Raw genomic sequence first — 17,859 nt, forward strand, 5'->3', positions numbered from 1 at the left:
TTTTCACATACACACACATCCTATTTTTTTTGTTTTCTTCCTCAAAAAGCAGCAAGGTCCCTAGTCCTGGGAATGCAGCATCAGATTCAACCTTGCCACCTCAGGCCCAGAGCGGTGACAAATGGCAGTATCTTCACCATGAACTAACATCAAGACCAAATCCCCCCGTACCTCAGCTTGTGGAGTCTCAGGTCTGTGTGCATCTCTGTCCCCGGAACCCAGAAAGATCGTCTAGAAACTTGGTGTGCTCTGCATGATGTATTGGGTTATTCTCAGGAACTAAAGAGCCTCATGGCTTCTTCCCCAGGCCCATCCCTCCCTTCACGCTCCTGCAGTGCCCCCTCCTCTGGTTCTAGAGCTTGCTACGATGCCCATTTGCCTCTCTGCCTCTGAGTTAGTTCATGTGTTGCTGGAACAGCACATCTTAAGGGAGGGAGGATGGCTTTGACTCGTGGTTTCAGGAGGTCTTCTGTGAAGGAGAAGCCATGGCAGCTAGGGCAGCTTTATCTACACTGGCAGATGCTTATGCATTGGCTTGTAACCAGGAAGAGGGGGATCTAGGAGCAGGGCCATGTTGTTCCCCTCAAAACCCATACCCAATGGCCCATATTCACCAGAAAGACTTCGTGTCTCAAAGGTTACCTTCCATAGCAACATCAACAGCTCACAAGGGACACTCTGAATTTAAACTGTAGTGATATTTGTTCCCCATTAGAAGGTCAGAGAAGAAAGTCCACATATGCTTGGTTCACATGAATACCTAGTGTAGTACCTATGGCACCATGGAGCCTTAGTTATGGTCTGTTGAAGGAGTAGCATGTATTAAGTTTTACCTTACAAACTAGAGTGGTTTATGCATACCACTCATTCATCAGAAGATTCTGAGGGACCTACCATGTGCATGTGCCAGTCTGTGCCAATGGCACCTGTCAATAGTATTCCCTTGGACACACATCACTGATGTTGTAGGTCTTGTTCAGGCTGAGTTGTCTCCAATCAGAACGGGTGAGTAGCATGACCTTGGAGTTCTCGGCCATCAGGCTGTAGCAGTGAGCCATGTACTTCAATGGCCTTGGCCAAGGTCCCCATGATTTCCTAATCGCCAAGCTGGTGGGAATTTCCTTATTGCCCAGAACCTTATTTGACCATTCGGAGCTGAATTAACCTTCTAGGTTGGGCTTGTCTTGGCTTCTTCTTGTTAATAACACTATAAAACATGTATAGAAGTCAGTTTCTCCCCCCCTCCCCCTGAGAGTCTGCTGCCACCCCAACCTATTTTGTCAGTAAAATACTCTCAGTGAGTCTTTGAGACTTCCATGCATGATGTATGCATGATCACATGTGACGTATTTTGATCACATTCACTTATATTCAATTTCCTTTTCTCCAACTTCTCTGATATATACTCCCTACACGCCTCCTACTCCCTCCTAACTTAATATCTAAGTGGATCCCGAGTCTCTCTCTTCACGGAGACAAGATACAGGAGCTCCCTGAGAAGGGAGCTCGGAGGCTGCATGCTGAGTCAGTCAGGCCCGTTTACATTAGCTTCACCTTCAGCAGAGCCTCGGCCTTCACTAATTGGGTTTCGTTTTCTCAAATAGGTGGCCCTGACTACAAGTACTCTACCCAGTGTGAGCGTGTATAACTTTAGATGCCCTACAGCTGACGAGCTGCAAGCTTACACCACCCAACTTGAAGAGCTACGCCAAGAAGCAAACACTCTTCAGACACAGGTAGAAATGACATATTGTGTATTTTCCTCATTGTAATACTATTTTGAAAAAAGAATGCTATGAGATCAGCATGCACATTGGTCATAATTTCCGCCACAGAACAAATAATAGAGTCATAATGGAGCGAGTCTTAGGTTAGAAATGGGATTCTTTTTTTTTTTTTTTTCAACTTGCTAACTTTTGGTTGTTTGTGTGGTGCTGGGAATTGAGCCCAGGACTTCACATGCTCTAGGCAAATGCTGTCTCACTGAGCTTCACGCCTGACCCTTTGCCAGCTCTGGTAAATGTTGCAGTGGCTACCTAAAGCATTGCATGCAAAGACATCTGAATCTGGGCGCAGGCTCAACTAGGTGTGTGAGTGGGGTGGGTGGGGGTGGTGGTGATTAGTGATGCCTGCAGAGTGCTCTGGGATGGCAAGGGTAGGGAAGGAGCACAGGCAACCTTGAGTAGGTTTATGCTGAATGGAGTGCCACGTGGTTAGGCACTTATCCATCAGCTAAGACCTAAGGAAATGAGTCACACGTGGGGCTGAATGGAAGCAGTCTGGTTAATAACTTAGGGGCTATGGCGTACTCCCAACATATTTGTAAACAGTCAGGAACTCAGGGCAAAGAAACACATGGTTCCAACAGTGTATGCTAAAATGGAGCTGTGGCTCTCCAACTTATCAGTGCACAGCAGCTCAGCCCCTGGGGGGCCCCCTCAGAAATGTACCTATCAAAGTGGCCTCAGTTTCCACAGTCAACACATAGCTGACCCTCCCATCTTCCCTTTCTACCACCCGTCTCTCTCTTTAGGGTGCTTTGCCTTCTTTTCCTAGCTAACCTCTCAAGCGCCTCCCCTGTAAGTACCCATCTCTTAGTGATACTTAATGAACCCACTGTCTGTATGTTAACGTGAGGAGAAGCTGCAGGAGAAGTAGCTCGTGCCTGCTATCTCAGCACTCGGGAGGCAGGGGCAGCGGGTTTGCGAGTTCAAGATCAGCCTGAGCTGATCACGGTTTGAACATAGTGTTTAAACTCCTCAAAAATGTGGAGGAGGCAGGACGGACGCAGGAGGAGATCTGCAGCTTCGACTGGATGGCCACACTAAGGAAGACCCTCACCTAGTGGTGGGTCCCTTGTAATTCCATTCAACACTCACTTGCCTGATATTCTTCAACTTGTTTTTCTCAATTAGGAAAAAACAAACAAACAAAAAAAAACCTTTTTATTCTACAGTATAACTCACAGAACAAGTAGATTAGTTCACCAGTTAATAAAAACACTAATTAGTCGATCATCTAGTAAACATTAGTTGAAACAATTTATGGTAAGTTTTTTAGGAACTAAGCCCGGAGAATTAAGATCAAGAGTACTGCTCTTGGGTTCACCATGAGAACATAACCTAGAGAACCAACTAACCAGGGCTCATAAGCTATCACAGACGCTAAACCGACAGTCAGGAAGCCTGCCTGGGTCTGACCTAGGTCTTGTGTATATATGTTATGGCTGTGTAGCTTGGTGTTCTTGTTGGACTCCTAACAGTAGACGTGGGTTTCTGACTCTTGTGCCTGTTTTTGGCACCTCTTTCCTCCTACTGGGCTGCTCGTTCAGCCTTAATATGAGGGGATGTACCTAGTCTTACTGCAACTTGATATGCCATGTTTGGTTGATATCCCTAAGAGGCCTGCCCTTTTCTGAAGGGAACTGGAGGAAGAGTGGATCTGGGAAAGGGAAGATGGGGGAGTGGGGAGGACCCGAAGGAGAGGAGAGGGAAACTGACTGACTCTCAGTTCTCAGCAACTGTTATCAGGTGACTTAAAACCTCTGTAACTGCAATTCTCAAAGATTAAGAATTGAAATCTAGAAGGTCGGATGCTTCTGGCTTCCATGGGCACCTACACTTCTATGCATATACCCACACACAGACACTTACATATAATTCAAATACCAGCAGCGAGTTCTTTTTAAAAGTATAATATAAATTGCACACTCTAATGGAAATGTGGAAAGCGGGTTTAGGAAGGCAAGGAATCCTAATGTGTTGGGGTTTTTTTTTCCCTCTTGATTTAGGGAAGTATGACGGAAGAGACGTATATCAGTTTGGATAAAAGATTATTTGAACTCTTTCTGAGCCTCAGTCGGTGCCTGGGCAGTGTGGAGGAGCTGCTGCAGAGACCTGGGCTGCTCCAAGAGGATGCGTGTGCCCAGCAGGTGTTCTTCCAGGTAGGGCACACCTCTCGCCCCTGTGTTGTCCTTTCTGCAACTACGCATGAGGGCAGAGCTCATGGCCTTCCTCTCTGCCTTGCAGAAACTGGCTCTTGAGCTGAAGAAACTTTATTTAGCTCTGGGTGACAAGAAGGATGATTTTCTGAAAGCTGTGACTTGGCCTGGCAAGGAAGCCACGTTGCTACCAGAGTGTATCGATGCTCTGACAGTCAGCCTGGAGAGTGCGCAGAGCAGAGCTGCCTGGAAGGGTGCATCCCTGAAGGCCGGCCTTGACCACAGCCGCAGCTACCAGGTGCGACTCTGGCACAGGGCTGGCTCCGATGGATGCCAGTCGTCAACAGTGCTTACAGGAAGTGCTGAGGGAATAGTGAAGCCTGCCTTTGCTCTTGGAGGGGAGACTGCTGGAAACTGAGGCCCCCTTCCAGAGCTAAGGGTGTCAAGATGATCTAACATGATGTGTCTTGTGCTACATTTACTACTTAGAGGTTGTCATAGAGAGGAGTTTGATTTAATGCTCTAGGCCAGAGAGATCAGTAACTGTTGCTGACAATGCCATGATGGTCCAGGGCCTCGGTGGATTGTTAGGGGGGAGTCTTGAGGCAGACTAGTTAGAAAGCTGCTCAAGGGCTGGAGAGATGGCTCAGTGGTTAAGACTGACTGCTCTTCCAGAGGTCCTGAGTTCAATTCCCAGCCACCACATGGTGGCTCACAATCATCTGTAATGAGATCCAATGCCCTCTTCTGGTGTGTCTGAAGACATTTACAGTATACTCATATGCATAAAATAAATAAATCTTTAAAAAGAGAAAAAGAAAAAGAAAGAAAGCTGCTCAAGTTGTGTGATGAAACAAAACACCATTTACAAAGGGATGGCCCATAAATATCAAATCTAAGGGCCTGGAGAAACAGCATAGTGGATAAGAGTGCTTGCTCGAAAATATTAAAGCAGGGGGACCTGAGTTCAAATCCCCAGCAGCCATATAAAAGCCAGGCATGGCCATGCATGCCTGTAATCTCAGGGCTGGGGCAGAGACAGGTGGATTCTGGGAGCTTGCTGGCCAGCCTAGGCAACAGTGAGCTTCTGGTTCAGATAGAGACTCTGTCAGTGCGGATGGGGATGGAGAGTGATGGAAGAAAATACTATTTTTGGCCTCTGCATGCAGACAGGTACATATCATACACACACACACACACACACATCAAACTCACACACACACACACACACACAAACCGCCCCACCACCACCACCACCACCACACACGCACATTCCCCCCAAAACTGAATCTAGTAAAACTTCTAGGATCCAAGTAAAACAGACATAAGGGAAGAAGACCGTGTCAGTACCCAGGGGTGCTATCAGCCAAATCCAGAGCAAATGGCTCATGGTTTTCTTACACATATGAATCTAAGAAGCAAGAGAGAGGGAGGGGGAAGGGGAGAGGGAAGGAGAGGGAGAGAGTAGGGAAGCCAGCCAATTAAAGGAGAAGTTGTCCAGGTTTGCATTCTGTCCAGGTGATAACCACCACAGACTGCTGTGACATGAAGCCCTCCGTGATATCCCACATGAAATTCGAACAAGAAAAATTATAAGCAATTTTAGAAGTGTGCACCTTGTCTGGATAACATGAAGGAATTAGGCTGCTGTATTTCTAGCAAGAGAGGGGCTTTATCCTTTAATAGAGAGGACACCGGAGTGCTGAAGAAATGACTGGATGTCTGGTAGCTGCTTCAAAATAATCCAATGGGAAGGGAAGTTAGATGTAGCTGAGATCCAGGGGTGGGGCGTGGTGGTGGTGGGGGTCAGCTGTTGGTTAGTGGTGATTGAACTCAAAGATAGATTGTGTGGATGGCTCTCTGTCTGTATATGTTTAAAATTTTCAGAACTTTCCAATTACATATGGAAAGGGAGGGAGGTCTAAGTGAGATTGCTCATCTCCCTCACATGCACCTTTCTCCTGTACAGAATGAAGTAAAGCGATTATACAGCCAACTCATCAAGAAGAAGACGGCTTTGCAACAGTCTTTGAACGAAATCAGTGGGCAGAGTATCGGCAAACAGCTTCAGGTAAACCTGACCTCAGACCAGAGAGTCTTGGGTATCAGCTGCGTGTCCAAAACACACCCGGTTGGCAAGCATCAGTGACCTTTAAGGGGTCATTCAGATGAGAACAATTAATGTTGACCTTTGAACTCATAGCTCACATACTTCCCAAAGCACAGCATCTTAAAGCAGTGGAGCTCATTTTCACCTGTCAATGGGCAAAGGTAAAATATATCCACCACTGTCAAAGGTGTCGGTTTTTGAGGCCCTTCCCTCCTCCACTGCAGCTCAGGTAGGCCAGCTTCTAGGCCAGTGGATGTGAGGGTTTTAGACATTAGTGTTCTTCCATTCAGCAACGCTCCCTTCATTTATCTCAAACCCACTACTATGTTCTGTTACAGCTCTAAGATCTGGATTTGTGTTCTCTCTGAAGAGGTAAAATAAGAGGCAGAGGATGTAGCTCCATTGGTATTATTATATTTGCCTATCATGCATGAAGCCTGGGGTTTGATCCGAAATACTGAATAAACCAAACATGCTAACCTGTAATTCCAGCCCTGGGGAGGTGAAAGCAGGAGGGTCAGGAGTTCAAAGCCATCCTCTCCTAAATAGAGCTCGAAGCCAGCATGGGCTTCCTGAGACCAGACAGACACACTGAAAGGATAGTTATGCAAAGATAGATCTATCACAACTGTTTTAGGATGGACCCTGCAGCAATACCTGCTATAAAAGCTGTAAATGGCCCAAAGCCCTTTGAATTAAACAGTTGCCCATGAGTAAAGCAGCATGCACCCTTAGGAAGGCGCACTGTGTCTGTCCCAAGGACTGAGAGAGCTGGGGCTAAGCACATGGCGGAGCAGCTGTCAAGCATGCTCGAACTCCTGGGTTTAATCTCTAGGGGCATGAAAATATCCGGATGAGTGGATGTTTTTGTTATTTCCTTCTTTGGGTTTTCATGTTTAATTTTTGGGAAGTGTCTTACTCTTCTACCTAGGCTGGTCTTGTATTTGGCAAACTCTTTTGCCTTAGCCACCATGCCATGCTGTTGTTGTTATTATTATTATTATTATTATTATTTTGAGATTTTGGGGGAATTAAATTATTTGGGATTAAAGGCATGCACCACCACCTCTGGCCCAAGCTAATTAATCTTTTGAAAGGTAATGGTGTAGCTGTTTTAAGAATTGCTGAGGAGCTGATAAGAGACATATACCTTGTTCAGTATGGGCTTAGAATGTGCTGGGAACAAATACAACCCTGGCACTTCTGGAAAATTTTCCGTAGGAGTTGAAGTTGTCACCTTGGTTTGTTTCTGTTCTCCCTGGCACTTCCGCGTTCGATTCTGTTTTACCCACGCTGTGTACTTCCTGACTCCTTGAGGGCTTTCCTCTCTTGTCTGGCTTCTCCCTTAGAAAGCAGATGTGCATACAGCAGAGCTGCAGAACTCCGAGAGGCAAGTCGCCAAACTGAGAGACGAAGGGGAGAGGCTCCGTTTCCCTCATGGTTTACTCCAGGACGTTTACAAGTTGGAGGTATGTGTGTGGGCATGAGGGCTTGGGTCTTCTTCCTGGAATCTAGATGTGTCCTTTGTCTGATTTATTTTCTTGGCTGGCATCTGCTCTCTCCCTTTCAGGATGTTCTTGACAGTATGTGGGGAATCCTGAGAGCCAGATACTTAGAGCTCAGCAGCCCCTTCCTCTCCAAGAGCCTGCAGACCTTGCTTCAAGGCATGGCGGAGCTAGTCAGTATTGGAAAAGGAAAGCTGGCTGCTGACCCTTTACAACACGCCAAGAGCAAAGCTGCTTTGCAGGCCCAGTTACAAGATCACAAGGTGAGAGCCCCTTCAAGACCCTCACCTCCAGTTGTCCCCGAAGATGAGAAATTCCCCAGTGACCCCTTTATTCTGAATCTTACTATGGAGCAGCACCCCTGGGAATTTCTAGTAAGGTCATGGATGAAAACAGACTCTTTCTTACCTCTGTGGAGCTTCTGTCAATTGAGAAGACAGTCATTTCACCAATAAGTCTTTAAGCAAATCTAAAACTGAATAGATATTCATCCTCTGAGGGCATGCAATGGGAGAGACTGACTTAGGGGGGGTAGGAAAGGTGTTCCTGAGGACAGGAATCAAAAGGGGTGGGGGAAATTGCTATTCCCATTTTCCACATCAGCCTAGCACGGTGGTGTACACTTTCAATCCCAGCACTCAGGAGGTAGAGGCAGGAAGATCTCTGTTCAAAGGCAGCCTGGTCTACTAACAAATTCCAGGTCCGCACACACGCTTGCACGCACACACACAGACACATACAGCATAGTCCCTGTTTTTGCCGAGATCTTTGGTAAATAGACCTTAGTCTAAGAAGATTTAGAGGATTAAAAGTGGAAACACTCTCACAGTGGTGTCCAACCTTTTGTGGTGACATTGTCATTGGCGAAGTTCGTACTCAAGAATCAGGCAATAGAGCAACCCTCCCCCCATTGTTTTAAATAAGCTTAGAATTTTGTGTTGGGCTGTATTCGTACCCACCCCTGCCGAATGGGTTGGACATGCCATTGTGCTTCTTCCCCCCACCCCCCACACTCCCCACCTGATGCTTTGACAAACCTTCTATGTGTTTGTCCATTTCTGGGGGGTGTAAGAATGGATTCACACAATAAAGGGGCCCATCCAAACAGCTACAGTGAGCAGCTGGGTAAATGCAGACACCGTGACCTATGACCTCCCAATCTCAAAGATGCCCAGTCTGCCCCTCAGCACATCCCACTCACTTGGCCATTTTGTTGAGTCTCAGTGGGAGCTGAGAGTGAGGAGTCTGTCTGTCGGCTGTGGGCTGCTCGGGTTCACTAACTGAATGTTATTTGAAGCCAGCCTGTCTTCAGATTTATTAGCCACCTCCTAACATCCTAAAACTTGAAATAATTAAATTAGATCACAGCAGAAACTGAAATTTACTAACACTAATGGCTGCAGCTTAAAATTATTTGGTGGAAGCCGGGAGTGGTGGCGCACACCTTTAATCCCAGCACTTGGGAGGCAGAGGCAGGCGAGTTTCTGAGTTCGAGGCCAGCCTGGCCTACAAAGTGAGTTCCAGGACAGCCAGGGCTATACAGAGAAACCCTGTCTCAAAAAAATCCAAAAAAAAAAAAAATTATTTGGTGGAAATACTACTTAAGGATAATATTTCTTTATAAATTGTTAAAATCCCATCTGTTTTTCATAGACTAAGGGATTGGTCCACTTTAATTTTCACTTCATTTGCTTATACATTTGAGTCTATGTACACACACACACACACACACACATATATATATACATATATATACACACACACACACACATACATGTATACCTATAATTCTATATATGCTCTCCTGAGATAGGGATTAAAAAACAAAATTAAGTCAGGCTTGGTAGCAAGAGTCTGTAACACCATCTGCTTTGAGAAACTGAGGCAAGAGGAACACAAGTCTGAGGCCTGCCTAAACCACTTAGCAAGACCCTGCATGAAAATATCAAGTAAAAAGACCGGGGATATGTCTCAGCCATAGAGCCCTTGACTAGTATGCCTGAGGCCTTAGGTTCACACACATACACATACCCTCCCCTGTACCAGAGGGAGGCTGGTCAAAAGAACTGGGGTAAAGAGTTAAAATATTCGGCTTTTATAATTTCCCTAATTCAACAATAAATATTAAAAAGCTTTTCCATGTCACAGGCATTTTTCCAGAAGCTTGTTGCCGACATGTTGTTGATTCAAACCTATTCGGCAACAATGTTTCCACCTTCGTTACAAAAGGGAGAGGGATTTGGAGCAGAGCAAGTTGCGGAAGTGAGAGCCCTGGAGGAAGAGGCCTGCCTGCGTGGTGCGCAGCTTCAGAGCATGCTACAGGTACGCACATTGCACCACCTCTTAGCTGGACTGCCTGATTTCCCCCACCGTGGGTGTCAGGCATCAGGCATCAGAGCCTTAGCTGAGTATGAGAATCACAGTTGAGGAAGATGGACCCGGCTCTAGCCTGGACTCCCCCTCACTTCATGCAAGGTCAGCTGGGACTTGTCAAACCTAACAGTGGGTGTAGGTCTGTCTGTGAATGGGCAGCATTGAAAGCACGAGAGAGCCGCGATGGGATGGTTTGGATGAAACAGTTCATGGGTCACACAGTCTAGGTTCCTTCAAGAGCCATGAACTTCAGTGTCCATGAGTACACTGTCAGAAAATGCTTCGGTGACAATCCTGCCTCAGCTCAAAGAAACATCCTGTTTAGCTTGAAAGCTATTTACCACGATGTTAGCCCATAAAGGATATCTTAAAAAGGAGATGTTCAACTTTATATTATGAATACAGAGTTACTTCTTGATGACAATATTTATTTTCTAGTTACATTGTCATATTGTGTCTTAGTTTGGGTTTTACTGCTGTGAACAGACACCATGACAAAGGCAACTCTTACAAAGGACAACATTTACTTGGGGCTGGCTTACAGGTTCAGTCCATTATCATCAAGGTGGGAGCATGGCAGCATCCAGATGGTGCAGGAGGGGAAGAGAGTTCAATATCTTGTTTCGAAGGCAAACAGGAGAAGACTGGCTTCCAGGCAACTAGAACGAGGGTCTTAAAGCTTGTGCCCACAGTGACACACTTCCTCCAAGAAGGCCATACCTCCCAAATAGTGCCACTCCCTGGGCCAAGCATATTCAAACCACCACAAATTGGTTTTATAGTAATGGTGACTTTAAAAGATTTTACGGGCCCAATGAGTGCTCTGTAAGTCACGTGGCTGTTATTTGGAAGGAGAATTACTAAGGTTATTTTTCTAAAAGACAGTTTTTAATGTCAATAACTCAGTTCTTTAGTGCTTAGGAATTCTAGCTACTGGGCTACCATGGAAATATGAGGGCATAGGACAATATATTCTGAGCACCAGTAAGTAGGACAAGGTCACACAAAGGGTAAGGAGATAGTGGGGGGAGGGGTACAAGCACACCCTCCTGCTACTGCACCTGCCCCTGAGCTCAGGGGGCCTGTCAGGTATGCTCCAGGTAGCTCAGTAGAGCTGTGCCCACTAGATTTTGGGGCTCTATCAGAGAGACACGCATAACCTGAAGGAGGCTTCTATTATAAAACGCTTTTCAAAACTAGCACTCTGCCTTTCCCAGTAAGAATAAGACTCTTCCATTGTTAGGTCTTCACAGGGTGCTCAGAATAGCACCTCAGCTCATTGGCTTTTTCTTTTAATCCCATCACCCAGCTTTACAGTGCCAGCATGAAGCGCTGGAGTCAGGCAGGAGGCATACGTCAGTCTGGCTCAACCCTTCCCACATATATGTGACCCTGGGTTTGATCCCCAGCACTGCAAGCAAATAAGCACATTCTAATACCAGTGGGATTAAAACACTCATGTGTGCGTACACACACACACACTGCACCTTTCAAAAGCAGTGGGATTGTATCCCACTAGAAACTGAGTTCTTCCTGATGCTGTGAATATAACCTCGTGGGTGCACCCAGAGTCCATGTGGCATCCATGTTTCGGTTTGTTCTGATCCCAGTATTTGTCTTTGACTTTTTGATTGTCATTGCATGGAACTTGTCCCCGCTGTTTTCTCTCTAGAAATGGGAAGAATTTGATGATAACTATGCATCGCTTGAGAAGGACCTGGAAGCTCTCATCTCTTCACTGCCCTCCGTGAGTTTGGTGGAAGAGACGGAGGAGAGATTGCTGGAAAGGATTTCATTTTACCAGGTACCGTGGCTCTTGGTTTATGACAAGCCTGGTTAAGAGAATGACATTTTCTCCGGGTTGAACACTGTATTTCTACTTCCTATAGACCCATAGTTAGATAGATCAGGAGTCTTTGGGGTGATGTGGGATTTAAAGTTATAGGGTGTGCTATCCAAACACCTAGATGAATACAGTTGAAAAGTAAGCCACAGTATCTCAAGAAACAATCTAGCTTGTCTGCAAACCCAGCACTTAGGAGGCTGAGGCAGGAGGATCTCTGTAAGCTTGATCTCAGTTTGGGTTAAAGCATTGAGTGTTTGTCTCAAAAAGCTAACAACAAAAAAAGGAAACAATCTAACTCTAGCCAATGTCACATGCCTCTGACTGTTCCTCTCAAATGTGAGGGTTATTCTAGTAAAGTTGAAACCTGTAATTTGGGTGAGGGGGGAGACAGAGAGAGAGACATACATACATACATACATACATACATACATGTGTGTGCACAGATGTGTGTACTAGAGTAGAATGTCACCTTCCTCTGTTGTATCCTATACCTTGTTTTAAGATGAGGTCTCACTGTGTAGTCCTGGCTAACCTGTAACTCACTATGTAAACCAGGATAGCTTCACACTCAGAGACCCACCTGCCTCTGCATCCTGAATTTTGGGATTTGGTGGTGTGCATTACTCAGCGCTGAAGATCTGACTCAGCAGGTAAAAGCAGTGGCTGCTCTTGCAGAGAACCCAGGTTAGAGTCCCAGCTTGCAACCCTCTGTAATTCAAGTGGGAATCCGATGCCCTCTTCTGGCCTCTGCAGGTATCAGCTATGTACATGGGACACAGACAGAGAGACAGACAGACAAAATGGTCATATACATAAAATACATCTTAATAAAAAGTGCATACCTCCATGCCTGACAGACCCTTATATTTGGACCCTGTAGTCCTGACCATTACAGCTAGGCCAGCTGGCCATCTTCCTTTCTCCACTGTTCCAGTGCTAGAGCTGCAGGTGCATCCTCCCACACCTACCTTTTCTTTTTTTAAAGATTTATTCATTTTTATTTTACGTGCATTGGTCATTTGACTGTATGTCTGTGTGAGGGTGTCAGATTCCCTGGAACTGGAGTTACAGACAGTTGTGAGCTGCCGTGTGGGTGCTGGGAATCGAACCTGGGTCTTCTAGAATAGCAGCCAGTGTTTCCAACCACTGAGCCATCTGTCCAACCCCTCCCACACCTACTTGTGCATGGATATTGGGAATCCAAACTCAGGTCCCCATGTGTGCACTACAAATGAGTTTCCTCTCCCATCCTTGAAAGCTTTTTTCAAAGAAACAATTTCTCTAAGACTTCTGAACAAATTCTTCATACTATATCCCTCAAAGCCCATTTTATGTATTCTGTATTCTTCTTTGGGCTATTCATAATCCCTTGGAGTCACAGAGGTTTGTGTGTGTCCAACCAGTGTGTTGTCCTTGTGTGTGTCCAACCAGTGTGTTGTCCATGTGTATGTGTCCAACCAATGTGGTGTCCTTGGTTGGGAGTTTGGGCCGTGGAATGCAGATGTTAGTTGTGCAACCTCTGCACTGGGACAAACTCATATTCAGATGCTGCTTCTTGGAACTAAAAAGCTCCCACGGACCAGCATGTAGTCTCTTTTCTCTCTAGAGTCAGAACTCCTCAGAGGGAACTGGGGAATGTAGCTCAGTTGGTCCAGTTCATTGCCTGCCAGTCATGGAGCGGGCAATGAGGAGTCATACCTACCCAGGGTTTGCTTCTAGTACCCCATCAACTGGGCATGGTAGTGCATGCTTGTGCTCTTAGCCCCTAGGAAGTAGAAGCAGGCGATCACAAGATCAAGGTCAGCTTGTAACGATGAGTCCTCATCTCCCTTCTCTGAAGGAATAGGTGCTATACATTAACTTAAGATATATATGTGGTGTGTATACATATACACATAGAAAACAACACAGCACAAAAGAGCTCCCTTCCCAGAGGTGCTGTAATGGTAAAGCAGCTAATCCTTAAGGTTTAGAAAATGACAACTCATTTTGTAGTTGGTTTTGGACATGTTATCCTAGCTGTAGGTTCAGCCAGGGAAGGGATGGAATTGTCGATGGGCGGGGGAAGAAGAGACCTAGAAGTAAAAGAAAAAAAAAAAAGCTGGTAAGTTTTCAAGAAGGCTTAATTGAAAACTAGCAAATGTTCTATTTTGATAATAACTTACTTTTAAAGATTAAACAGCCACCAGGTAAGCGGCATTAGCTGAACCGAGCTGTAGAGATAATTGCTGTTAGGCAGAGTTCTCGTCAGGGGATCGTTGTCTTTGCAGTTTTGAAGGATTTTCATTTGATGTGTGTGTGTGAAGTCGGCCTAATAATGTGCTGTTTTAATTTATTCGAAAGTTATTTTCTCCCTCTTATTCCTTAATATTCAGAGGCGTCTACAAATGAGTTCTCTGCCGGGTCTCTGTCTTGTGGATAATAGTTAATTATCTTCGAATTTATTCCTCTCATATCTAGATGTCAGTCTGTGAGACTCAGCAGCCCAGAGTAGGGCTGAGGTGGGTGGGACAGCAGGGCGTGGGCCCTTCTTAAGAGGGCTGTGCGCACGAGAACATAGACCCTTAATTGGGACATCTCCTGGTGTTTCCAGAGGCACTGGAAATCCTGATTTCTGTACTTAAAGTTTATGTCTAAAATTTCCCGATTTTCAAAATAAATTTTGTGTCGACTGGAAAGATGGCTCAGTGGTTGAGAGCACTGGATGCTCTCCCTGACAACCTGGGTTTGATTTCCAGCACCCACATGGCAGCTCACACCCAGCTGTAACTCCAGTTCCAGGGGATCCAGCACCCTCTTCTGGCACCAGGCATGTGTGTGCAGCACAGATATTTATGCAGTCAAAATAGCCATACGCATAAAAATTATTGTTATTATTTTATTATTATTATCAAAGAATTAGATAAATTAGAAAAAATAATCTGCATGTCAAATCAAAGCTTCCTGAACCAAGGAGTGGTAAGCCATGCCAGTGGTGCCGCTGTTGAGAGGCCGAGCCAGGGGATCTTAGACCAGGTATTTGAAGCCAGCCTGCAATCTCAGTCTTTGGAAGGCTGAGGAAGGAGTATTACAAGTTTGGGCTATATGGCGAGTCTTCAAGTCTGCTCGGACTATATAATAAGAACCTGTCTTATTAAAAAGAAATGAAAAGGAGAAAGACTAGAGCGGCACATTTTACTTAAAATAATTCCTTCTGTGACTTTTTTTTTAGCAAATAAAAAGAAACATTGATGGGAAGCATGCCCGGCTTTGCCAAACTTTGAATGAAGGCAAACAGCTGGCAGCATCTGTGAGCTGTCCTGAGCCAGAGGGCCAGATCGCGAGGCTGGAAGAGCAATGGCTGTCCCTCAACAAGAGAATCGACCAGGAGCTCCACCGACTGCAAACCCTTCTTAAGCACCTTCTCAGGTACATGGCCTTAGAGACCCATCGGCTTCACAGTCTGTCACCGAGAAAGACCCCAGGGGGAGTCTGCAGTCAATTCAAGGTTGTGCATGGTCCCCCACATTGCACAGTGTTCTCTCTGATCCTGGCTCACTAGATGCGGGATCATATGCCAGCAGTCTCCTGGGGCCTTTGCACATGACTACAAGCATAAGGAGTTGGATAGATGCAACTCCTGCTATACTTTCGTGTTGGGATGTTACAATCTCTCACTTGCTTCCAAAGATTTAAAAAAGTTTTAAAAGTCTGGGTGGTGGTGGTGCATGTCTTTAATCCCAGTGTTTAGGATGCAGAGACAGGTGGATTTCTGAGTTCGAGTCCAGCCTGGTCTACAGAGTGTGTTTTAGGGCAGCCAGGGCTACATAGAGTAGGGTGGTTTGAGAAAGTCTTTTGACTCTTCAGAGAATTCACGTGTTGTGTTCACGTGGAATCATCTTAAACCATCAGAGGACAATGGAGAAAACAGAGAATGTTTAAGCCTCAGTTTTTGCCTCTCAGAGACTATATGAGCTAAACAAGTAGACAAGCTTCAAGGAGGATGGTGTTCTGTTGACTCTCTCCATCACGTGTGATGATACGGCAGCATGCAGCCAATGGCAAGGAGGATGGTGTTCTGTTGACTCTCTCCATCACATGTGATGATATGGCAACATGCAGCCAATGGCAAGGAGGATGGTGTTCTGTTGACTCTCTCCATCATGTGTGATGATACGGCAGCATGCAGCCAATGGCAGTCAGAGTGCTGTTGGCCCCATGCACAAATGCTAGCTTTATTTTCACTGTAAACAGATAACTGGAGAACACTGATGACCAAGGTGATCTCTGCCACGGTTGACGGGTAGACTTTGGTATAGCTGTAATAAGAAATGTCTTGTACTTTTTAAATGCCTCTTCCTTCTTAATTATCCCTAATGGAGAGAGTTCTAGAAAATGGTAAAAACACTGGGCTTGGGGCATGGTATAAGACATAATAGAGTACTTACAAATGCCTGGAATTTCTGAACAATAGCCCTGATTGCTGTTTCCATCACATAAGATAATACAGTGGCATTCAGCCAACGGCAGTGTGCTGTCGAGCGCCATTTATTTCATAAACACTAAAATAAAAGCAACGTGCACTGGTGTGTGTCGTCCTCAGGGTGAGTCTCTGATTTCCACTCCCACTTTCCTCCCATCAGTTACAGCAGAGATTCAGACGAGCTAACCCGGTGGCTGGAGTCTTCTCAGCAAACGTTGAATTACTGGAAAGAACAATCCCTCAACGTGTCCCAGGACCTGAATACAATCAGAAGCAACATAGACAGATTTTTTGTAAGTTGTTCACACGGCTGGTCAAAAATAAATTATCAAGGATAAAAGAATCAGAGTTTCTATGACGGTCCCTGCTTCCATTTGTGGGTGAGGGGGTACACGCTGGCAAGTAGCAGATGTGTCCTTAAAGCTCCTTGCTTGTACTGCTGACAACCTCTACCGTATATATGTGCATGTAACGCTTGCTCAGATATTTTGTTAATAGTTAAAAAAGAACACAGCCAAACCTCAAACTGCCTTATAGGGATAGTATTTCATGAGGTTAACAAATGGGTGATTTTAAGTTCTCGTGAGAATTCTCTGCTCGTGTTTGGTTTTACTATTTTGATTGCAGGGTCAGAAGGTTTTCTTTTGTAACAAATGAGCTTATTGGTCAGAGATGTGGCTCAGTGATGGAACACTCGCCTAACAAGTGTCCAACACCTAGCCCAGAGGGTTATGCATAGCATCCATATTAATTTTGCTAGATATAAATGAAATATTTTCCCTTGGTCTTTACTCTCTTCTGTTTTATAGCTATGGTTACTCAGTTTGATATAGGTATTTTCTTCAGTGCACTTCAAACCTATGCATAGGAAAGACTTCAAATATTTTATTTAAGTCCTTTTAATCACTGAGTCATCTCTCCAGGCCAGGCTTGTATATTGTTAAAAATATGAATCCTCTCGGTTAAAAGGAGCCAGGCATCCCATGGGCTTTGTTCCCCAGGGTCTATGTGATGCCTGGAGAGGAGTCTGACACTCTGTAGGCAAAGGGTGTGTGTGTGGAGACATATTTACTATCTTTAGTTTGGTCGTCTAGACAGTAATTCTAACTATCCTTAAGTTTTGAAAGTATCTAGGGGGCTGGTGAGATGGCTCAGTGGGTAAGAGCACCCGACTGCTCTTCCGAAGGTCCAGAGTTCAAATCCCAGCAACCACATGGTGGCTCACCACCATCCGTAACGAGATCTGACTCCCTCTTCTGGAGTGTCTGAAGACAGCTACAGTATACTTACATATAATAAATAAATAAATAAATAAATAAATAAATAAATATTAAAAAAAAAAGAAAGTATCTAATCTTAGGAACTGTTTCCTCTAGAAATTTTCCAAGGAAGTCGATGAGAGGTCCTCCCTGAAGTCCGCAGTCATGAGTACTGGGAACCAACTTCTCCACCTGAAAGAGGCAGACACGGCCACACTGAGAGCCTCCTTAGCACAATTTGAACAGAAGTGGACAGTGCTCATTACTCAGCTTCCAGACATTCAAGAGAAACTTCACCAAGTAAGGGCTTAAAGACCCAGGGCTAACTTAGCATATACTTGTGAGTTCACAACTTTTAAGATTA

The 17,859-nt window shown here is 45.2% G+C and overlaps 1 protein-coding gene across 10 annotated transcripts in view; it reads left to right on the top strand.

Moving 5' to 3' along the window:
* Positions 1-17,859, top strand: part of Syne2 (spectrin repeat containing nuclear envelope protein 2) — a 301,122-nt gene that overhangs the window by 209,364 nt on the left and 73,899 nt on the right. For 8 of the 10 annotated variants that reach the window (XM_085830464.1, XM_085830470.1, XM_085830468.1 and 5 more), the window contains exons 70-81: positions 50-191; positions 1,605-1,736; positions 3,791-3,943; positions 4,029-4,238; positions 5,910-6,011; positions 7,400-7,519; positions 7,621-7,818; positions 9,704-9,877; positions 11,601-11,732; positions 14,986-15,182; positions 16,397-16,529; positions 17,613-17,795. In XM_085830464.1, the coding sequence (XP_085686590.1) occupies positions 50-191; positions 1,605-1,736; positions 3,791-3,943; positions 4,029-4,238; positions 5,910-6,011; positions 7,400-7,519; positions 7,621-7,818; positions 9,704-9,877; positions 11,601-11,732; positions 14,986-15,182; positions 16,397-16,529; positions 17,613-17,795 (1,876 nt within the window). The remainder of the gene's footprint in view (positions 1-49; positions 192-1,604; positions 1,737-3,790; positions 3,944-4,028; positions 4,239-5,909; positions 6,012-7,399; positions 7,520-7,620; positions 7,819-9,703; positions 9,878-11,600; positions 11,733-14,985; positions 15,183-16,396; positions 16,530-17,612; positions 17,796-17,859) is intronic. The other 2 variants (XM_085830469.1, XM_085830473.1) reach the window with 1 other exon arrangement.

Source organism: Mus caroli, unplaced genomic scaffold, assembly GCF_978045245.1.
Source record: "Mus caroli unplaced genomic scaffold, Mus_caroli_1 scaffold_14, whole genome shotgun sequence".
Taxonomy (NCBI): Eukaryota; Metazoa; Chordata; class Mammalia; order Rodentia; family Muridae; genus Mus; species Mus caroli.